Consider the following 22,358-nt stretch of genomic DNA (forward strand, 5'->3'; position numbering starts at 1 on the left):
GGACACGGTGGAAGGAATGCGAACAACGCCGCTGCACTATACAGTAAATTGTTACACAGGAGTGTGATCTGCTGTGTATATGGTCCACAAAATAAGTATTTATCCAGTGACATGTATTCCATATATTTTCTTTAAAATTAGGGTGCTATAGGCATGCGTTCTACGTTTCCCAGGAAAAACAGATATTACCTGTTTGTTGAACTCCACAGCAGCCTTTTCTGACTCAAACATGATGGACCAGTTTTGCCTCTGGTCATCATAAAAGGTGCTATAGTTATTGGGCTGAACCTGGAGGAGAAATGTTGGAATAATTGAACCACAAACAATGAAATGCATAAATCTGACTGCATGGAGAGGGATCTAAAGTACAACCAAGAAAGATATCTTAAGGAATTCTATTCTTCCCTCCCATCTTCCACCAACCACACTTCAGACCATATGCTTAGATGGTAACAAAGAGACCTTTCTGTGAGGCTTTGTTAAGATACCCACACTAGTGCTCAGGGTGAAGCAGATATAAGGTGTATCAAATATACTCAGAGTAATCTCCCCTACAAAGCTATCCCAAAGAAGCTAATGATTCCAACGTGAAGAAGAGTCTTACCATTAGCTCAAAGTGCAGGTGAATCTGGGCAACTGTAACCGGCTGTTGCTGACTAATATAAAGAAGAATCCGATACTGTATTCAAGCAAAAATGGAGCAGGGAGAGAGAAAAAAAATAAGAGCAGAGTTTAAAAAACAATACAAAATTAGCCCTACGATGTCAGGAGCCACCCTTCACACAGCTGTGAAACAGAAACTCAGCCCACCCCTTGAAGCTCCTCATTTTGACCTTACTTCTTAACTTTAGAGATATTTTCATTTTGAAGACTTCATTTATATGAAAGGTGACTAAATGCACAAATCTTAAATTCAAATTTTACACATATTTACCTACATATACACATTATGTATAAATAGACGTATTTCCACATGATCACCACCTAGATTAAAAACAATTCAACACCCCAGAAGACTCCTCTGTGCTCCTTCGTCGTCAGTAAACCTCACCCTCAAGTAACCACTTTCAGACTTCTGTCACTGCTTAGGCTTGCTATTTTCTACCCGAATACCGTGGAATCCCATAGTGTGCCGTGCTTCTGTTAGTCAGGATTATGTGTATGAGTCATCCTTGTTTCACGTACCAGTCCTCTGTCCTTTGCTATTGCTCTAGACTATTCTATTACATGGATATGCCACCGTCTACTCTTCTTTGCTCTTGCTTATGAGCATTTGCATTGTTTTCAGTTAGGAGCATTATACATCGTGCTTCTATGCGTATTCTATTCACATCATATACAATCATATTTAACACCCACAACCATTGAGCATTATACATCGTGCTTCTATGCGTATTCTATTCACATCATATACAATCATATTTAACACCCACAACCATTCTAGTCCTGATCTGCAAAGGGCCCGGGCACACACGGAAGACAAGAGCCAATCCATCAGACTGAGCTGGGAGACTTGAATACACAGACAGGCGCCGTGAGGCACTCACCTCTCTGGCTGTGTGATTCCCCAGGACTGCCGCACCAAACTTGCCCTGCTTCACATAGTGACCATTTATGCTGGAGAGGCAAGGAAAGCACACAGTCTTAGTCCTGCCTTGCACTACGCAGGACCAGCTTTCTTTTCTGACACCTGGAAGTGGGGAAGGTCACTGTGACAGAGTCAGCTCAATGACTTTTTGAGAAGCGGGGAATCTAGTCTTTCTGTTTCTAGAAAGCGTCAGACGTGCACAGTTTATGATTTCAAGCTCTGACACATTTTCTTTACACTTTAAGTATCTACTATTCACAATATCTGATTGGAAAGCCTGAGCACTTACAAGCACCCACATGACCACTTCTAAAGGCAGTTCTGAGCTACAAGCACTTCCCGGAGGAGACAGGCAAGTCTTAGATCTAGGAATCTCCAAATGAAATGCTAAAAGCCTCATTGGTGCTTTGCTGACAGAAAGCTGAGTAGCCAGTCTGCAATGATAAGAGGCTTACTAAGGAAAGATATTAGCTTGAAGCCCCACCCGATCTTCAGAAGACAAGTCCTTCTCAGCTACTCACTATCTGTACGCATGGACTGCAGTCGCGACCAGTACTGTGGAGGTGCCTGTTGTAGCTGCTGCCGCTTTCTGTGTTGCCTGACTGCCTGAAAATTGAGAAGAAAACAAAGTTGTCATTCATTTATTGCTCGAAGCTGATTTTTGATCTTTAGTTTTTTTAAATTCCTTCTTTACCCCTCCAATGAAGGAATAGGCTTTCATGACGCTCATTTGACCCACACACTAGTCCTATGACCGACCCAATCTGAACTTGAGAAAACTAAGTTCCAAGCAGCCAAATGTCTTAAATGACAAGAGCAAGTCTAGGACTAGAACCCATGATTCCACATATGTTAAAATAAGGAATCTTTGGCCTAGACAACAACCATTGTCTGCAAAGTAAAGACATAATCCATCTACTTTCTTTTCTCTAATATTTTCCCAGCTGTGACATATGAAGATAAGGTTATTCCTATTCCCTTATACCTGGGACTGGAAATTATGATCTGATATTTAAATCACAACCATTGTTTAACTCCACAAAGTACTGTAAAACAACACTAATACTTTTTAATCATTCTATTGGGGGCTCGTACAACTCTTATCACAATCCATACATTCATCCATTGTGTCAAGCGCATTAAAACAATACTAATATTTTAAAGCAAGACATTTCGAGCGAATCACATACCTACACTTACTATGTATGTGTGTTGACAGAAAAGTAGTGAGATAATATTGGCGCGAACAGGGAAAACAAGAACTTATTTTCAAACATTTTCTGCTTGGATTTGTCTTTGATATTGACACAATTCCACCATGCTTTCATGCCCCTCATGAAAGTTATGTACACTACGGAACAGTTCATGGAAAAGCACTAAGGGGTAAAAGGAGGCTGGTAATACTACTATCCAAAAATAAACAATGCTGATCATTCTATGTATTTATTCCCAGTTTTTTTTTCTGTACACATAAACCTGACAGCTTGACTTTTCTTATCTTTTTTTTAAAGTTATTTTATTTTTAATTTTTTTAAACAATTTGTTAGGGGCTCATACAACTCTTATCACAATCCATACATATACATACATCAATTGTATAAAGCACATCTGTACATTCCCTGCCCCAATCATTCTCAAAGCATTTGCTCTCCACTTAAGCCCTTTGCATCAGGTCCTCTTTTTTTTTCCCCCTCCCTCGCCGCTCCCCCCTCCCTCATGAGCCCTTGGTAATTTATACATCGTTATTTTGTCATATCTTGTCCTATCTGGAGTCTCCCTTCCCCCCCTTCTCTGCTGTCCCTCTCCCAGGGAAGAGGTCACATGTGGATCCTTGTAATCAGTTCCCCCTTTCCAACCCACTCACCCTCCACTCTCCCAGCATCGTCCCTCACACCCTTGGTCCTGAAGGTATCATCCACCCTGGATTCCCTGTACCTCCAGCCCTCATATGCACCAGTGTACAGCCTCTGCCCTATCCAGCCCTGACTTTTCTTATCTTTTAAAAAAATAAAATTTAATATGATTTGACAACCTCATTTTCTCACCTGATGTATTTATTATAAGCATTTCCCTAAAAACTTCAGGACAGTCCCTAAAACAAGGGTAAAATTGTCTTTAAAGTGCTCTTGATGCCTACATAGAATCCTGTCTATCTCTAATTTGTGTTACTTTTAAAAAAGTACAGTTTTGTTACATCCTGCCCAAATGCCCTTCAAAACTGCCACTCATACCCACAGGTGGTAGGTATGTAAGTTCTGCATCCTTGCCAACAGAGGGAAACATCTTTTAAATTTTTACCAACTTGATATCGCAGTAAAGAGAGAGGAATGCCATCTCATTGTTGCTTTCCTTTCCTTACAGAGAGGCAGATATTTAACATTTATACTAACTAGTTTTGCATTAGCCTTCTGTATTTTTTTTTAAACTGAATTGCCTACACATGTCCTTTTCTTGTTTTCTTAGTAAGGTGTTCAAATTTTCCTTATTGTTTTGTAAAAATCACAAGATGGTTTTTATTCAGTCAGTTTTATGTAATACTATCACCAACCTTTTCTCTGGAGAAGCCATCTACATTAGGATAAAAGGTACTAAGACCAGAATTATGAGAACAACTCTGAAACCTTAAACACAAACAAAAGCCCCAATGTCTCCACAAGGTCAGCCTCGCACCCTCCTCCAAACTCAGACAGCTTCTCCCTGTGTACTCAGCCCAATCTCTCCCTGTCGAATCCATGGACGTCACAGCAAGCTGGCTCGATGCCAGTAGGATAATTGGGTCAGAAGCCCACAACCATGTGAGCTTCTTTCTTATTAAGTTGGCATTCCTCCCCCTCCAAAACTAGTACTGATCAGATTCCTAAATATCCCATTCATGAGGATTTTTTTCAATATGTGATCTCAACAATTTTCCAAAAGAGCTTTCTTGAATTTTAATTTTTAGTATTTGTTCTTTTTCCCCTGCTTTTGTTTTCTTCTTAAAGAAACTCCTGTATTAGCAATATGTTGACCTTGCTATCTTCAATACTTGTCACTTTCTCTTGAATTCATTTTATTGTCTATTTTTAAATTATTATTATTTTATTAAAAGATTTTATCGGGAGCTCTTACAGCTCTTATGACAATCCATGCATCAATTGTGTCAAGCATATTTGTACATATGGTACCATCATTCTTTTTTAAAAAAAAACATTTTATTCGGGGCTCATACAACTCTTATCACAATACATACATATACATACATCAATTGTATAAAGCACATCTGTACATTCTTTGCCCTAATCATTCTCAAAGCATTTGCTCTCCACTTAAGCCCTTTGCATCAGGTCCTCTTTTTCCCCCCCTCCCTCCCTGCTCCCCCCTCCCTCTGTCTAATTTTTTTTTATCCTTGAAAAATTCTTCCTTTTAACTTATTTTTTTCCTTTCAACTTTTTATTAAGAATGCTGAGGCAGAATAGGTTGTGCTTGTTGGTTCCTGGGTTCCTTCTGCTTTAGCGAGTGTTCTTTTCCTTCCTCATTCTTTCCTGAGGCCACCCCTATTGGTTACTTATTTCTGAGAAGGAAGCACGGGGCAAGTGGCTTTTCTAACTTCACAGAGGTCTCGCCTCTGCTGTTGTTATATAAAGTTAAAAACATCTTGGCTTCCTTCCCACTTTTATTTGGAATGGACCTTTCCTTTGCCTCTAATGTCCCTATCCTCCTCGATTTTAATGCCAGTCCCGGCAGGTTCTGAGTAGGGAGCCCTATCCCAGAGGGTCATCGAATGGGCAACTTTCAAAGTTCAGTCCTCTAGATAGCACCATCAATTCTTACACTACCTACAACTAACGTGGACAAACCCCTCCAATTTCAGGTTACCTTGCTGGGCTTTCATTGGGCATGTTGAGGTGTATGCTTGTAGTTCGGGGTTTATAAAGATATTTTCCAGTTGGTTTTGTTAGAAATATTATCTTTAGGGTTTGGATGTCTCTAGCATGTAAGAACTATGCAAAAAAACCCAAAAAACTATGCCATCTACTAACCCACCCACAGGGAGGGTATTGTTTATGTCTCCACAGGAAAGGGAGAGAGAGAGACCAAACCTCAACCTGGTGTGCCAAGCCTTGAGGGCAACATCCAGGCATGAAGCAGCGAACTAACAGAGAGGTCTGAGGGGCCGGCCCCCATCCCAGCTACGTCGATTCCCTCCCCAGAAGATTGCACTTCAGAGGACGGCACTGAAGATACAGCCTGGGGAGAGTAGTGGGTCTGTCCAGACCACATGGGAGCAAACTAAGAGGGAGGGAGGGAGGGAGAGAGAGAGAGAATCATATCCTGGCCCACTAAGCCTCGAGGACAACACGCCTGCTTGGGGCAGCCAAGGCCCAAAGAGGGCCTTATGGCCGGCCCCACCACAAAAACAATGTCCCCCCAGTGACCCAAAGTGCTATAGGGGACAGCACTGTACACACAGTGCAGGAACTGTACCTGGTCTGACCCCACACACTGGGGCAAAACATGAAGGGAGCAAAGCAAAGTCCCTGAGGAAGCCGAAAACAGACTTCAGACTCCAAGGGCAGGGCTGGGCCCCTTATCAGACTCAATCGGGAAACATACATAAGGGTCAGGAGACAGACCTGGAACTATTTATGGGCCCTTTTTAATTTTCTTTCTTGTCTATCTAAATAAGACAGGCAAGATAAAAACAATCCCGAGGAGAAAACAGACCATTGGTGTGGGGGTCGGGTGGGGGTGGGGGAGCTGGAGACAGGTAGGTGGGGAAAAGGGAGGGGTTAGCCAATAAACCCAGGGTCAAGGGAACAACAAAAGATCTAAAATCGATGGCAAGGAGTGTGCAGAAGGCCTGATAGGGTTTGATGAAGTGCAATGTAGCTGAGAGGAATTAGAGAGAGCCAAATGAAGGTGAAACATGGTAGGGGGACAGAAGGAAAATAAAAGGTAATAGAAGAACTAGGAGGCAAAATAAATTTATAGTGGTATATAGGCATCATGTACATATGTAAACATAGTAGTATATAGGGATACAGGTCTATGTACATATATTTATATGTTAAGTATCAAAGTAGCCCAGACAGACATTGGGTCTTCCTTGTAAGAACACTTTGTTCTAGTGACCTGGCATCTTGTGATGCTCACCTTCCTGACAAGATTGCTGAAGACAAAATGAGTGCATAAGCAAATGTGGTGAAGAAAGCTGATCGTGAAAAGACAGCATCTGGAGCCTGTTTGAAGTTAAACAAGCAGCCATCTAGGAGAGAAGCAACAAAGCCACATGGAAGAAGCACACCAGCCTGTGTGATCATGAGGTGCCAATGGGATCAGCTATCAGAAGACACAAAATAAAAAATCATTAGCGATGCGAACGAGGGGGGTTGGAGTGGAGACCCAAAATCCATCTGTGAACATTTGGACAGCTCCTCGCATAAGGATCACTAGGAAGAAAAGACCCTGCTAGGGTGCAGTATCCCCCAACTACCATGACCCCCGCTCTACCTTATAAATCTGGCTCCACCAAAGCATGTACACTGGAACAGTAAGAGCTCTAGACACACAAATCCAGGACAGATAGCCACCCTAGGAACCATAATGGATGTAGCAATATCACGAGGCTAGGGGAAAGGTGGAGGAGAAAGGGGAAGTCTATCTCAATGATAGACTAATAACCCGCCTGCTCCCAGGGAGAAAGACGGGACTTTCGACTCCCATAGCTCCCAAATCCACAGGGGCAGTTCTACCCTGTCCTGTAGCGTCGCTATGAGTCATCACGGACTCAATGGCAGGGAGTTCAATTTTGTTTTGGTTGTTTTCTGACAAGAAAAATAAGTTAGGGCAATGGGCAGCAACTGAGGCTATTTATTTTTCTCCACTCCCATTAACTGAACCACTTTAAATAAATTCAGAAGCACCCTGCTGATGAAGAAACACACCTGGGAAAACATAAAGTTACATACAGTTTATTGAAGTCTGACCAGGTTATAGCGTGTAGAACAGAGCCAAAAACCTAAGAGAAAGTGGCAAAAGCGGCAGGCACAATATTTACTGCAAGGATTAGTAAGTACTTTTTGTAAAAGACAAGACCAAAAATATTTTAAGCATTATGGGCCATATGGTATCTGTCACCATTACTCCACTCTAAATATCTGACAATATCCCCAATGTCAGGATCGGGCCTAGCATATAAAAGGCACTCAGTGGCTTTATATTTAATCAGCAAATATTTAATTAATGTCCTTGCTTCCTGTCTGCTCAGGGCTATTACTGCTAGTCTTTCCCCTTCTACTATCAAGTTCACGCACAAAGTTAGCTAAGTGTATTTAGAGGAAGGAATAGAAGTTTTGGAGTCCGTCCCTAGTCACAATTCAGGGTTCATAATTCAATTCTGTCACTTGCTAGCCATGTGAACTTGATCACGTTCCTCAACCCCTCTCAGCCTCTACACCCGGGGCAGTCTCATCGCCTAGCTCTCAAATAAGCCAACCGATGGAAAGACGGAACACAAGACTGACACAGAATGGGCATCTTAAAAATGCCAGTCTCCCTCTCTCTCCTTTCATTCAACAAATATTTCCTGTGTCAGACAGGATGAAAAGTGCAAGAGACATGGCAAAGGGTATCACTGTCTAGTTTCTTTACACTTTCTTCACTTCCTCTCTTGGTTCCCATCAAAACTCACTCACTCCAGCTGCTGGCCACTGAGGGTCCTTCTGCTGCTGCTGAGTTAGTTGAGGTGGACCACATGGCCCACCACAGTGAGATGACCGCTTACCCTTCAACTAACCTGTTAGACACAAACCTAATGCACAATTAACTCACCTGTTGCAGGTGTTGTCTGGCCTTTCTTAGGCTGCTTTGGGGCGGTGTACTGGAAGAACTCGTTTCCATGGCCAGCAGCTGTCTGATCCAGTCCAAATAGAGAGGCCAATCTGGCACTGTTAGGAAGAAGGAGAGTTCAAGAGATTTATTTCTTCTTTTTTATTAATCATTTTATTGGGGCCAATCTTACAGATCTTGTAACAATCCATAATTCAATTGTATTAAACACACTTGTACATATGTTGCCATCGTCATTTCCAAAACATTTTCTTTCTATTTGAGCCCTTGGACAAGAGATTCATTTACACATACTTGAGTCACGATAAAAGCTGCTCACCTCTAACCTTGAACCTCACCAAGACCCCCTTGAATGTATGTTGTAGTCTTCAATACTACGAGTGGGAAGCCAAGTGTCTTTGCAACCAAGGCTGCGTTTCTGATCCGAACATCATCAGCTGACCCTGTCCATCCACAGGATATCAGCCAAATAATTTCTTCTTTTTGGATCTCAATTTCTCTACCTGCAAATTGAAGTGATTGGCCCAAATGCTTTCTATGATGTCTTCAACTCTAAATTTTTGCCTTAAGGAATTCATAGTTTCTAGGCATGCCTGCTGAGTACTCTCCCCCCTGCTATCTATTAGTTTGCTGCATGGAGCTAAAATTACACTCCACCCTTACTCATCAAACAGGCAGGACCATTCTGTTGATCACTTCCTCAATGGCTTCTTAGGGGCCGCCCCCCCTCCACTGACTTAGCTCTTGCTAAGGTCGCCAACAACCTGTTAGTAAACCCAGTTTAGCACTTCTTTTATTTGACCTCCATATAATCTTTTTCATACTGCCAACTCGTTTGTTATTCAAATATATTCTCTTGGCTTCCGTGAAGAAACCTGCAAGAAGGTAGGAGGGTGGGGAGGGAGGTTGGTCTAAATAAGACATCAGCCAATTTTAATTTGATTGCTCTCCTGTTTATACTACATCTCTCTGGCTTCTTAATTCCTTGGACCCCTTCCATGCCCAATCTTTAAAAGCTCATGTCCCCAAGGTTACATGTTCTCTCTCCCTACAACCAAAAACACCAAAATCACTGCTATCAAGTTGATACCGACTCATAGAGACCCTTGAAAGAAAGAGCAAGACTGTCCCTGGGGGTTTCTGAGACTTTAAATCTTTATAAGAGCAGACAGCCACATCTTTGGCCTATGGAATGACCGTTGGGTTTGAACCACTGATCGTGTGGTTAGCAGCTCAGTGAATAGCCTATTATGCCATCAGAGCTTCTTCTCTGCCTAAGCAATCTCACTGGTTTACCTTGGCACCAAGTGCTATGCAAATCTTATGATGTTCAAATTTCCGTCCCCAGCCCAGAACTTGCCCAAGTGCCAGAGCACACAGCTATGTTCCAGAAAACACAGGTGCAGTGTGTCCAAACCAGGACTCATACCTCAAACCCCAATGCATCAGCCAAACCTGTCTTTATGTGCTCCCTCCTTTCTCACGGAAATCTCGTCTAGTGTTCCCCAAGACCACCCTGCGTTCAGGGGTTCACGAAGAAGTTCGGAGGACTCAGCATATAGTTGTACTCTTGGTTAAAATTCTTTATAAAGGATACAAAGCAAAACCAGGAAAGGAAAAAGGTATACGGGCAAAGTTCACAGGAAACCAGATACAAGCTTCCAAGTCATCTCCCAGTGGAATCTCACAAAGAATGCTTAATTACTCAACCAATACCTAAAGTTTTTATTGGGGGCTGGTCATGGAGGGTACCCTTTCACAGATACCAAAATTCCCTGCTTTCTGAGGGGAAAAAAAAAGAGTTCCATGTAAATCACTCATTGGAACAGTTTAGGCATGAAGAGTCTATTTACAGCAAACTTCCAGTGTAGAGATTTCTATACTAGCTAAGTTCCTAGATGCAAGCTAGGACAATCTATGCAGCCTCTCTAGGGTTAAAAGTCTCAGGCCTACTCCAGTAACTATTTTCTGTACACAGACACAACCAAAACGGAAATCTGGGCATCCTCCTTGGCAATGTCCCCCTGGTCTTCATGTCCGATGTTCTCCCCTGCCCCAGGCCGTTTGATTCTCTTTCCTCCGTACTTCCCCCACCAATTCCCTTCTCCCCACACTCACTGCCACTTCTCTACCGCAGACTGCCAACATCTCTGCCTGCTCGCATTCCTGCAGCCTCCTTGTTATCTCTGTCTTCGTCTATCTGCTTCTTTCCCATTCTCTCCTGGCATGTGCTGATCTTTCCAAAAACAAAGTCTGTGTCCATCTTTTTCCTGCTCAAAACCCTAATCATACCTCAATACTCCCAAGATAAAAATCCAAACTAAAAAAAAAAATCCTAACTCCACAAGTTTAAAAGGCCCTTTGTGACCTGACATCTCTTTAATTCTACAGTTTCATATCTGGCCACTTCTCATTTATGCTACGGCCACACTGAGGAATTTTTAATTTCTCAAATAATGCAGGATTTTTCTAATCTCCAGCCTTTGGACATGCTGTTTCCCATTGCCTGACACATTCTTTCCACCCCCACCCCCTCTCCCTGTGGAAGCTGCCGCTAATCACAAGTTAAATAATCTTCCCAGGGACCACCACAGACATGACCAAAACCAAAATCAAACCTAATTCTAAATTCACTGTCATCAAATCAATTCTGAAGAATTGCTCACTGCCATTGAGTTGATGCTGGCTCATGGAGACCCTACAAGGCAGGGTAGAGCTGCCCCTATGAGTTTTGGAGAAAACCTTGTCTTTCTCTCACAACGCAGCTGGTGATTTCGAACTGCTGACCTTAAGGATGTCAGCCCAACATATAACCATCACACCAGGGCTCCTTCCAATGCACAGCAACCCTACATAGAGTGTTTCTAAGGCCATAATCTTACAGACAGAGCATATCTCTCTGCTTTCTTTCGAGTCGGTGCTGACTCATAGCGACCCTATAGGATAAAGTAGAACTGCCCGTGGGTTTCTGAGACTGAAATCTTTAAGAGAGTAAAAAGCTCTGTCTTTCTCCAGAGAAGCACCTGGTAGTTTCAAACTGCTGACCTTGCGGATTGCAGCCCAATTCATAACCTTATAGAAGCAGATAGCCTCATCTTTCCCTGGTGGACAGCTGGTGGGTTTGAACCATCGATCTGGTAGTTGGCTGTCCAGTGCTTACCCACAGTGCCACCAGGGCTCCTTAGGGTCTACCACATAATCTTATATGTCACTGAAGCTGATGCACAAGCAGACACCGATGACACGGTAGACTGTTTTTGGTCTTTACACTGTTTTATTAGTGTTGCTGAACTTTCTGCTGTGGTTTGGGAACATTTCCAGAGCAAATCAGTTTCCATTCAATGATGTATACGCGCTTTGTTTTGTGACACGAGTTGCAATCCCTTGATGTAACAGCCTTCTTCCCACTTCCTCCTTAGGTTCCCTATCTTCATTAATTCTTCTTTCCTGTTTCAAGCTTTGTTTTAAGGAAAGTGCTGCCCTTTTGGTCTCATATGATTGACTGAAATAAGGAGTATGCCCCTCCCTGGTGTTGTCAACACGATTGTTTGGATGAAAGTTGATCCCCAGGGATGGGTTAAGGTTCGGGCTTAAAAAGGTGTTAAAAGGCAAGCTCTATAAGACCAGTAAGTCTGGTCATTCTTATGTCTTTGAATTTTGTTCTACAGTTTGTTTTCCTCCTGTTCTATCCAGGACCTTCTATTATTATCCTGAGCCGAGCAGTCCTGTGGTCTCAGGGAAGGAAAGCTGTGGTTCGTGCAGTCCATAAGTCCTTTGGACTAATTGTTTCCTTCAGTCTAGCTTTTTTTTTTTCATTCTTCTGAGCTCCAGATGAAGAGGCCAATAGTTGCAATATTAGATGGCCATCTGCAAGCTTTTAAGACCCCATTCACTATTCAAACTGGTGTATGTTTTACTGCGTATAATTCTCATAATCAAAATAATTCTTCAATTGTTAAACTAAGCAAGTATACATACAGTAAATTAGTTACGATAGGACATGAACAGGTGCTGCACTGGCTTGTTAACATATTCCATTTAAAGAAAGGCAGAGAATCTCAAGAATAAAAGAGGAACCGAAAGGTAGCTGCAGTGTTCACTGTCATATGCTTTACTTCCTTAAAGAAACCCAAGGAGCAATGGCTACCCCTTGTATATATTCAATCTGCAATTTGATTTGGTGTGCCTGGTTATTGTTGGGGGAGAAAGTAAGCTATCTGTTTAGCTTTCTTTGCTAAGCCATTCAGCGGCAGAGTAGATACATGTAAAGCACACTCGCCGACCTCAATGCTGAGCCTACTTGAGGAAGCAGCACAGCTGGGCCCCTGAGAACTTACCTCAGGCCAGGAATCTGGAAGGGAGCAGTGAACTGCTTGCTCTCACATACCTTTCCAGCCTTATGCTTCCACCTGTTAAGAATGTGGATTGGGGCGCTGGGCTGCTAACCACAAAGTTGGCAGCTCAAAACCACAAGCCACTCCGCTGGAGAAAAGAATGTGGATTTAAGCTACCTCCTTGAAACTTTTACAAGAGACCCAGTACTTAACTGTATATAACAGGTTTGTATGGGAGAGCATTCATTGAAGAGGCTGACTACACAGCCGGAGCACTGCAGGAATGCTGAGATGTGCAGACGCTTTAGTGAATGTTATCGGTGCAGTAGGATAGAAAGCCAAGATTTAACTCAAATAACTGAGCAACTAAAAGAATGTGAAGTGGGATAAGTGAAACCAAGTGGATAGAAGTCATGTAAAGCTGGGGAAAAGGCAGCCCAAGGATAGATAACAGGGTTAGTCATGTCCTTGTTAGGTAGCATCAAGTCAGTTGCTCCCCAAAGCGACCCTGTGCACAACGAAACACTGCCCAGTCCTGCGCCATCCTCACATTGTTCCTATGCCTGAGCTTATTGTTGCAGCCACAGTGTCCATCCATGTCCTTGAGGACTTCCTCTTGTCCGCTGCCACCCCCCCCCCCCCACTTAGCCATAGTAGCAGGAAGTAAGAGTTGGTCACAGTGTAAGTCAAAAGATTCTACTTAAGACCAATGGAGAACCAGTATCGTTTTGTGATTATTCATGCTTTCTAACAGGTCTGGAAGTAACGTGGGGGCAGGCACAGCTTCTTCGCTGGCTTTAGCAGTTATCAAAATGAGGAGCACATATTGATGCATTCAGTCATTCCTCAGCATGTATGTAATTTGTCAAAGAGATGTTCAAAGAAAGGCTCGGCAAGGATCAGAATTTGGCAGCTCTGTCTGGAGGCAGTCAACTTGTTGAGTGACCTGGGGAGGTTAAACTGATTACTGCAAGAGACAGAGATCAGCCTCTCTTGGGAAACTCCAATCTCAGACTCATATGCATAAAGTCCATAGCTTTTTGAATTGGTTTTGAGCTTTAGAGTTTATAAAGTGCAACTGCTTAGCTATTCATTCAACAGGTACTACCTGAGCATTCACTGTGTGTCAAGTACTGTGTTGGGCAGAAATGAGCAACATAATCAGTCCCTGTACATTGAGGCTCATAATCCAGTGAGTTCCCATGCCGGGTACACCCCCATTCCGGGATACTCTTAAGGTGTGGTGTGCAAGGATAGAGGGGCCCAAACTTAGCTGTGGACAAAGTGAAGCAGTTTATTCAGCCTGGGATGTGGGAGTAGGGGAAACACCCAATAAGGCGGCATTCGAGATGACTTCAGAGGAGTTGATCCACCAGAGTCTAGTTCTAAAGTGTCACTGGCTTGTCCACGGAGAAGAAGAGGGCGTCTCACAAGCGATCCTAACAGCTGGCTCCTATAAAAATCCTAAGGTGAATGCTGTCATTAACCACCACCCTTATTTCACTGGACAAACTGTGACTCGGAAATTAAAAAGTGAATCCTGGAGTCTTACTGTGAGTCAGGGGAAATAACAGGCCCAGACTCCAGTACCTAGCTCGGTTGAGCGTCCAGCTCTGCTCGGATTCTGGGGAGTGTTGAGATCGGAAGCGACAGGGCGGCAGTGGGTAAAAGGAACAGAAAATAGCAAGTCTGGATCCGGAAGTCGGGAAGAGGCCTGAGAAGAGCTCGACCCCTCCAACCTTCGGCCGAGTGCCCTCAGCCAGGTCCACTGGTGTGCACCTCTCAGTCACTCACCCGCCGCAGGGCGAGAGGAAGTCGGCCTCGTCCTCGTCGCTAGCCCCGAACATCACGCCGCCTTTCGACCGGCCGCTGGTAGGCAGTCGGCCTTAGCCAAAGATGTCACTCCGCCGCCGCAAAACGCCGCGGGGGCGCGCTGCTTTCCGGCAGAGCGGACTGTCGCAGAGCCGGGCCCCGAGAAGCCCAGCTTCTGGAGGAGGTGGGGCCCAGACGAGTGGGAGGGCCTCGCGGGCACGCGCGCGGCCTGACGTCAGGGCCCGCCCAGCTCGCGGAGGCGGCGGAGCTCCCAAACCTGGGGCGGGGATTGGTCCGCGAGGCCGGGGGCGGGTCCGGGGCGGGAATCCGTGGCCTTAGTGGCGGTCGTGGACACGTCGCGCCGGCCAGAACTAGAGGGGCTTCTGAGCAGTGGTCGCGGCTTTCGGGCTCAGGTTCTGTGAAGAGGCGCAAGAGGGGCGCGACTGGACCGGAGAAGGTAAAGCGTCCCCCGCTCCCTTTCGCAACCCCGGCACGGCCACTGACTGCCCTTTACCCTCCAGCACAAGGACCACCTCACCAGCCTCCTGAGCTCGGCGAAAGGAGAAGGGGCCCGGGGCTGGCCGCCCGGAGCTCCCGGCGAGAGCCCTGCTGTAACTAGCTGGGATGACCTTGGGGCCGGGTGCTCGCTCCCTCAGTTTCCCCGTGTCTACGCCGCGCCCGGGATGCCCTTGCCCACTCTCTCCCACCTCGCGGTGTGTTCAGCGGCCTTTCTGCCCAGTGCTTCCCGTACCGGGTGGTCATGAGCCTCCGAGACCTCAGAGGTCATCGAACTCGGCCCTCGAGTCCCGCCATCAGCCCAGGGTTTCCTGTGCGCAGGGAAACGGGGGTCTGGCCCGAAGTTAGAATGGGAGTCAAGGGCAGAACGGGGCAGGACCCGTAGGCCCTGATTCAGGGTTCAGTGAAGTGAGGAGCAGTCGTCTTCCCGGCCCCCGTGGATTCCCGTGGAGAGGTTACTGCTAGCCTGGTGGCCCATAAAAGTCGTGGCCGCCTGCCTAGTGTCCCTGTAATTCACTGGCCCGCGAGGTGCCGTGGAGCCGGAGGGCTCGGGGTGGGTGAAACTCCCGAGAAGCCCCAACCTTGGCCAGGGTTTGTCTTCTTGCAAGAGTCCTAACCAAGTCAACATCGCTGGTTTCCATCTCCGCTTCCTCCCGGGTGCTCACAGGAGGCATGTCTGTGGTTAGCCTGCATCAGTTTTTGGAACCTTCTCCGAGTGGGCCTGGCCAAGCGCCGCCGTGGTGTGGTAGACGGTCTCCCGGGGTAGCGCCCATTTCCCCGGAGTTTCTCACTAGGGTTCTTTTCCTCAGGGCTGCTTCTGCTACCGGTGCCCAGTACCCGAATGAATGTTTTAATGGATGGTTTGAAATGGAAGTGAAGCAGTTAGAGCTCTTTACCAGAGAACTTTGTACTTCTGGCAATGCCGCAGGTGGCAGGGACCATTGTTTCATCTAGGTGCCTCCTGTGTCATATTACAAACAAAATACTGCTGTCAAGTCAGTGCCAACTCGTGATGACCCTACGGTGTCAGAGTAGAACTGGGTTCCACAGAGTTTTCCATGACCGATTTTGTTTTAAGTGAATCACCAGGCCTTTCGTCTGAGGCACCTCTGGGTGGATTTGAACCTGTAACCTTTTGATTAGCAATGGAGCACCTTGACCATTGGTGCTGCCTAGGGACTCCTGACTCATCATTCAACCTAAAGTTTGATCCTGATTTGGAGTAACCAGGATGTGTCACACAGTCGATTTGCTCCTGGGTATGGTCTGTACAGAATCGGATCACCAGGCTTTTGTTCACGGGTTCCACTTGAAGAGTATGAACAAACAACCTTTAGTTTATAAGCAATCATAAACTGCTTGTGCCACCCAGAGGCCATGACCTAGAATAGGTCCTTTTCAGTTTCTTAGATTGAATAATGGGACGCATCCTTGTTCCCTTATTCCTTAGTTCCGTGTCAGCATTTGTGGACACAGGACCCAGAGGGCCCAGCAATGGCAGTTGCCTTTGATAGGTAGCTTCCAGAAAAGGAAAAAAAACAAACAAAAAACCCCCGGTGGACCTGTTGGGAAATGCCTAGGCTGGTTTGTCTCTTTTGTTGGTTGAAGGTGGTTTTACTGTTGTCTAAAGTTTTAGGGGAAGAGATGGGAACCATAGCATAGCTAGAAATACAGGGGGAGGGTTAAGTTGGTGGAAAAATCTAATATCTTTCCCCCCCCCTATTTTTCTATCACCCTTCTGAAGTCCTCAGGGATGTATGTATGTAACTGTAAGCAAAGTGTTTCTCAATTCAGCTGAGGAATACGACTATTGGTTTGCTTCTTGTGTTTGCTGTACAGATTCAGATGGCTAAAGCAGTGGAGGCTGTGTTAAAACTGTGAGGAGACTGGCATCTAACCACTGTGGTAGCAGGTCTGGTTAGACTGTGAACTTGGCTACCCCTCAGGGGAGAAGAAAGGAACTGGATAACTGATAGAGCCATTGTAACCTCTCTTCCCCAGCACTGGTCCAGAAGGAAACCTCTGAGTACTGCACTTACACGAAAATGCTAAGGGAGCATCTGAGCCTTTATCTCCATCATTTTAATGAGGATCTTTTTTTTACCAAGGATGTTTCTACAACATTGAAATTTGCTTCTCTGTATCTTCTGGATTTGGTGTTTCACATTGAGGATTTACGATAAACTTTACACAAGTTGCCTTTCACCTAGGCCCAGACCAAGGCGACAAGTTGTACTTAGCTCAAGAAAAACAGAAAAATAACAAAAAGCTCATTGCCATTTAGTGTGATGCCAACTCACAGCCCTGTAGAAAAGAGTAGAACTGCCCCTGTGAGTTTCTGAGACTAACTCTTTGGAGGAGTTGAAAGCCCTCTTTTTCCCACAGAGTGGCTGGTGGTTTTGAGCTGAGTACCTTGAGGACCACAGCACATTGCAAAACCACTATGCCACCAGGGCTCCTTAGCTCAATAGGAGGTAGATTTTTTAAAATTCTAAGATGGCATTGCCCAAAACTCACCTGAGTCAATTCCAACTCATAACGACACTATAGAGCAGAGTAGAACTGCCCCCTTTGGACTTCCGAGGCTATACATATTTACATGAGCAGAAAAGCCTCACCTTTCTCCGAAAGAACAGCTTGGCGGGCTCAAACCACTAACCCTTGTGATTAGCAGCCCAATGCCACCAGCAGCCACCAGGGCTCCTTACTGATGTTTAAAGATCCAAATGGCTTTAGAGTACATGAAGTAAAGAACAAGACTTCCCCACTCCATGTGAATAGCCTTATAAACTTCTGATTTTGATGTCTGTTTCTCTCCTTCTTGTTTCTAACTTAAGGAACCCTGGGGGTGTAGTGGTTACAAATTGGGCTGTTACCTCGAGTTTAGCAGTTCAAACCAGCAGCTCCAAGGGGAAAAGAAGCCGAGAGGGGCAGTTCTACTCTGTCTTATAATGTCAACCATGAGTCAGAATTGACTTAGTGGCAGTGAGTTGTTTCCCACTTGGCTATCCTGTTCATACCCAGAAGTAAAAGAAAATCACCACTGGAAAAGCAAGTAAAGTACCCTACTGGCCAGATGACCGCTCAACCAGTGACTGAACAGTCCCCAGCTAACTGTGCTGTCCGGTCAAGGTTTTCAAGCCAGGCATGCTTGGGAGAGTTGGGGAGTAGAAAGGTTTCTGATGCCTCCACTCCCACATGCAACTCTTAGCATAATAATATATTTTCAATAGTTAGCAAATAATACATTTTCGGTAGTTTCTAAATCCGACAAGTCATTCAAAAGTCTGGCGCTTTCACTAAAATTAAACGTTTATGCAAAAAATAAAATAAAAAAGCTTATAGTAGGGCCTGGGAAGGAAGTACTTTTGAAGTTCTTTGCTCGGGGTGATACAGTTTCATGATTTAAGTAACATCCCCATGCCCGAGGAGTGGCCCATCCGTAGGAATGCAAAGCCCTGCCGAGAAGGAAGGGGTTGAGAAGGGTCCACCCTACCTCTTTCCCTTTACACAATGGCCCTAAGCTTTTGTATACAGCCAGCTTTTGTAGACTGGGGACTTTATGTAATACAGCATAAGGAGGTGGAAGTCTACATTGCAAAAACAAGTAATGGGAAGTGGTTGGGGGAATGCAGACGAGGACAAAACTCAGTCAGCCAGTGAAGCATTAGAAGACTTTTATTAGTCAAGCTGAGTCTTGTTCTAGGGAGATAGTAGAGCTGTTACAATGCTGTGCTAAGTACTTAGGTGATTTTGAAGCAGTGTAGAACACTGCTAGTGTAGAACACTAGTAACTGAACTTTTTAAATGGAAGAAAGAAGAATGCTGCTCCTGTTCCCATCCTTTTGTCAGCTGTTAACCTTTTATCAGCATCCACACAAGCTAGGGCATAATCTTTCTCGTGGTGCATTTTTAATTGTATTTATTTGTGTATTGCATTCAAAAAAAGACTCTTATCTGAAACAACTAAAGCTTTTCTCATGTTCGTATTTATTCACTTAATAGACTTTTAAGGAACCCTGGTGGCACAGTGGTTAAGAGCTCAACTGTGAAACAACAGGAGAAAAATGTGGCAATCTGATGTTATAAAGATGACAGTCTTGGGAACTCTGTTGTTTTCTGCCCTACAGGCTCACTGTGAGACAGAACAGACTAGGTGTCACATAATACCATGTACTTCATTGGATTATACCTTATTAATTAATGTTTGAGTGGGACATAATTTCCTGTTTTGTTATATAATGTAATCAATTGGATTTATTTTATTGAATGAAAAAAAACAGTTAAAATCTTTCTGATTTCTATCTCATATTAAATTCATTCTCACTATGATTCCCAGGCAATCTAACAGCATTGAAATTCTATATAACTAAAGGAAGGTTTGAACAAGGAAGACCTTTCTGCCTGGGATTATAACAAGAAGGCAATTAAAGAATTGCGTTGCCAATATATAAGATTCTGACTAGCCAGTGTTCTTTGCATCAGGCTGTGTTGTTAGGGACATCGAGTCTGAATCTTAGCAGCCACATGCCAGGCTTGTGAATCTGTACAGGAGCTGTGTCATCTTTCTCTTGTGGAGTAGCTGGTGGTTTCAAACCGCCTACTTTTGGTTAGCCGCTCAATGCTGATCGCACTGCACCAACACTCCTTAAATCAGACTGTACAGTTTAGGTGACATGAAAGTGAATCCAGTTTGTGATTTAGACATCTCCTTTCAGCATTAATTTCCTCATCTAATAAGCAAGATATTATAATATATAATCTATGACTTTATGATTAGAAAATACTTTGATCCATATTATCTTATTTGAGCCTCACAACCCGGTGAGATTGACAAAGTAGGTATTTTTACATGTTTTTCAAATGAATAAATGAAGTTCTTACAGGATTCAGATCAATTGTTCCCAAATGTGTTTGGCCTATTGCCCCCTTTTTAGAAAAAAATTACTTACCGCTCAGCAATCAAAATCTTTTGTACTATAGTCTATAATCCCGGATAAAATATTGGTATCTGCTTTTGCACCCATCCAATATCCCCCAACCCTTTATTATCCCAGCATTAACTGAGAAATACTGATTTAGATGGTTTGCTAAATGCTACATGACTAGAATGTAGCTACAGCGAATTCAGAGTCTTTGATGCTTACTCCAGGACTCTTTCTAATCTATCACTCTATATTACTTTATATTAAATATGCTTTACATAATGCATATTAAATTCATACTAAAACACTCGTGGTTAGCAGACTGGCAGTGTATAAACACCAGCAAAGGATCCCATCAGAGGAGACTGAAAGGGTGCATCTTGTGATTGCTTTATCCTAGGATGTGGCTTAGCCAGCAACAAAAGGTTTCGGAGAAATGGAGTGTAGTAGGTGGGAGATCCACTCCCTATTGGACTTAGGCCTTTGTGTCATTGCATAACTGAACGGCCTTTTCAGTTTGTTTGTTTGACATATCAAATTTGAGTTGTCCTATTTGGACTAAACAAATAAAAGCTTTTCTAAATGCCTTTGTGAAGAATGTAGTTGTACACCTGATCTTCTTTGTACAGAAAGGGGGGAGCAGGCAAGAGAAATAAGAGCTTCTATATTATTTGCCACCAAAACAGGATATCTGAAGCCTAGAAACCCCTCGCACCGAGCTGCTTTGCAGCAAATCATCTGGACTAGTGGGGAGAAGGTAACGGGTTAGCCTACGATTGAAAAGCAAAAGAAAAACACCAACAAAAAGCTGTTTACCACTGAGACAGTTCCATAGGGACCCCATATGTTTCAAAGAAGAAGTGCACTCCACGGGCATCACAGGGTGGGTTTGAAGCAGGAGCCTTTCCGGTAATAGCCTTGCACTTAACTGTATCACCTGGACTATAGTGTTATAGAAGGCTGATGTAAGAATGTCACCGTTCAGTTGACGAAAGAGTATAGTAGTTACTCAGTAACATAGGCCTGTTTCCCCTCTGTAAAATGAGGAGCTAGATTTCATAGTTTTTTTTCCCTTAATTCACATGATTTGCAATTCAAAAGGTACACCAAGATCTTTAGGGATAAATGTCCCTTCTGCTCTTCCTTACATCTGACCTACTAGAAGCCACTCTCATGCCTGCCATTCCGCCACTCACACCCTCCATGCCTCCATGTCTATGAGAAATATGTGTCTGCTCCCCCCCCCTTTTTAAACAAATGACAGCATGCAGTGCACCATGTTCAGCACATTGCTTTCTCATTTCTTAACCTCCCTGGTGGTAATCACGAGTGTGGCTGGGGTAAAGCGGTAACCCTGGGCCACACTCGGGATTACACTGCAGAGAAGTCCCTTATCTGCTCCCCAGTCTAGAGGTGTCCTCCGCTGGGATCGCAGTCACCTGACTTCCTCATTCTGTTCTGTTCTCTGCGTGCAGGGGGGCGGGGAGGGAACTGGGCGTCTAAAGGAGTCTAAAACTGCAAGTCTAAAAGACATACACACACACAAACAATGATACAGTGTAACCTGTGAGGATTACATTGTATCAAAGCAAATCACCTCAGATTTGTCCCTAGATCAGTCTCCAGTGCCCTACCTGCCCTTTTACTGTCATTTGGAAAAATTTTTGCCTGGAAATTTTTTGTCCATGGCATCAAAGAAGTGTCACTTTAGCACAAAAGAAGTTTTAGACCAGATAAATGACAGCGACAGTGACTTAGAATTACTCGCAGAATTGTGTATTAAAGTTTATCATACCTGGAATGTCTACTATAGAGATTAAAAATGAGTAATTTCTTAAGAATTACAGCCTACAATATAAAACAACAAATTTTATGCAAAACAATACCGCTTTGGGTACAAAATTCCTGACATAATTAGACCCCCAGGGAGGTTAATAGACCTAGGATATCATTCTCTGTCAGTATAGATGGATTGCTCCCATGGAGTGGACTTCCACCCCTTGTGACCTTCTGTACAATAGAACAAATATTGCCTGGTTTTGTGTCATCCTCATGATTACCAGTATGTTCAAGCCCACTGTGGCTATTGACCCATCTATCTCAGGTAGAGTCTCCTTCACCCTAGCTGTCCCTCTCACCAACCACGATGCCCTCCTGGAACCATGAATGCTTCTCAATGACCTGTCCAAAGCAAACAAGTCTGACAGTCATTTCCTGTGATCTGTAGGTTTTCTTTGGCTAATTTTCAGAAGGCAATGCCTAGGTCTTTCTTCCTAGTCTGTTGTAGTCCAGAAGCTCCTCTGAAACCTGTCCACCCTGGGTGACCCTGCTGCTCTGTGAGATGCCCGTGGCATA

The 22,358-nt window shown here is 44.2% G+C and overlaps 2 protein-coding genes across 5 annotated transcripts in view; one reads left to right on the plus strand and one right to left on the minus strand.

Annotated features, from left to right (window-relative positions):
• FKBP15 (FKBP prolyl isomerase family member 15) overlaps positions 1–14,707 on the minus strand; it is a 51,391-nt gene extending 36,684 nt beyond the window's left edge. For 2 of the 4 annotated variants that reach the window (XM_075560345.1, XM_075560343.1), the window contains exons 1-6: positions 14,545–14,707; positions 8,399–8,514; positions 2,110–2,194; positions 1,548–1,617; positions 605–679; positions 190–288 (exon numbers count right to left, since the gene is read on the minus strand). In XM_075560345.1, the coding sequence (XP_075416460.1) occupies positions 190–288; positions 605–679; positions 1,548–1,617; positions 2,110–2,194; positions 8,399–8,514; positions 14,545–14,597 (498 nt within the window). In that variant the 5' untranslated portion in view covers positions 14,598–14,707. The remainder of the gene's footprint in view (positions 1–189; positions 289–604; positions 680–1,547; positions 1,618–2,109; positions 2,195–8,398; positions 8,515–14,544) is intronic. The other 2 variants (XM_075560344.1, XM_075560342.1) reach the window with 1 other exon arrangement.
• A 173-nt stretch (positions 14,708–14,880) lies between these two features.
• Positions 14,881–22,358, plus strand: part of SLC31A1 (solute carrier family 31 member 1) — a 39,587-nt gene continuing 32,109 nt past the window's right edge. Inside the window, exon 1 of the mRNA XM_075560350.1 lies at positions 14,881–15,019. The gene's annotated coding sequence lies outside the window, so the exon portion shown is untranslated. The remainder of the gene's footprint in view (positions 15,020–22,358) is intronic.

Source organism: Tenrec ecaudatus, chromosome 10, assembly GCF_050624435.1.
Source record: "Tenrec ecaudatus isolate mTenEca1 chromosome 10, mTenEca1.hap1, whole genome shotgun sequence".
In the NCBI taxonomy this organism is placed as follows: domain Eukaryota; kingdom Metazoa; phylum Chordata; class Mammalia; order Afrosoricida; family Tenrecidae; genus Tenrec; species Tenrec ecaudatus.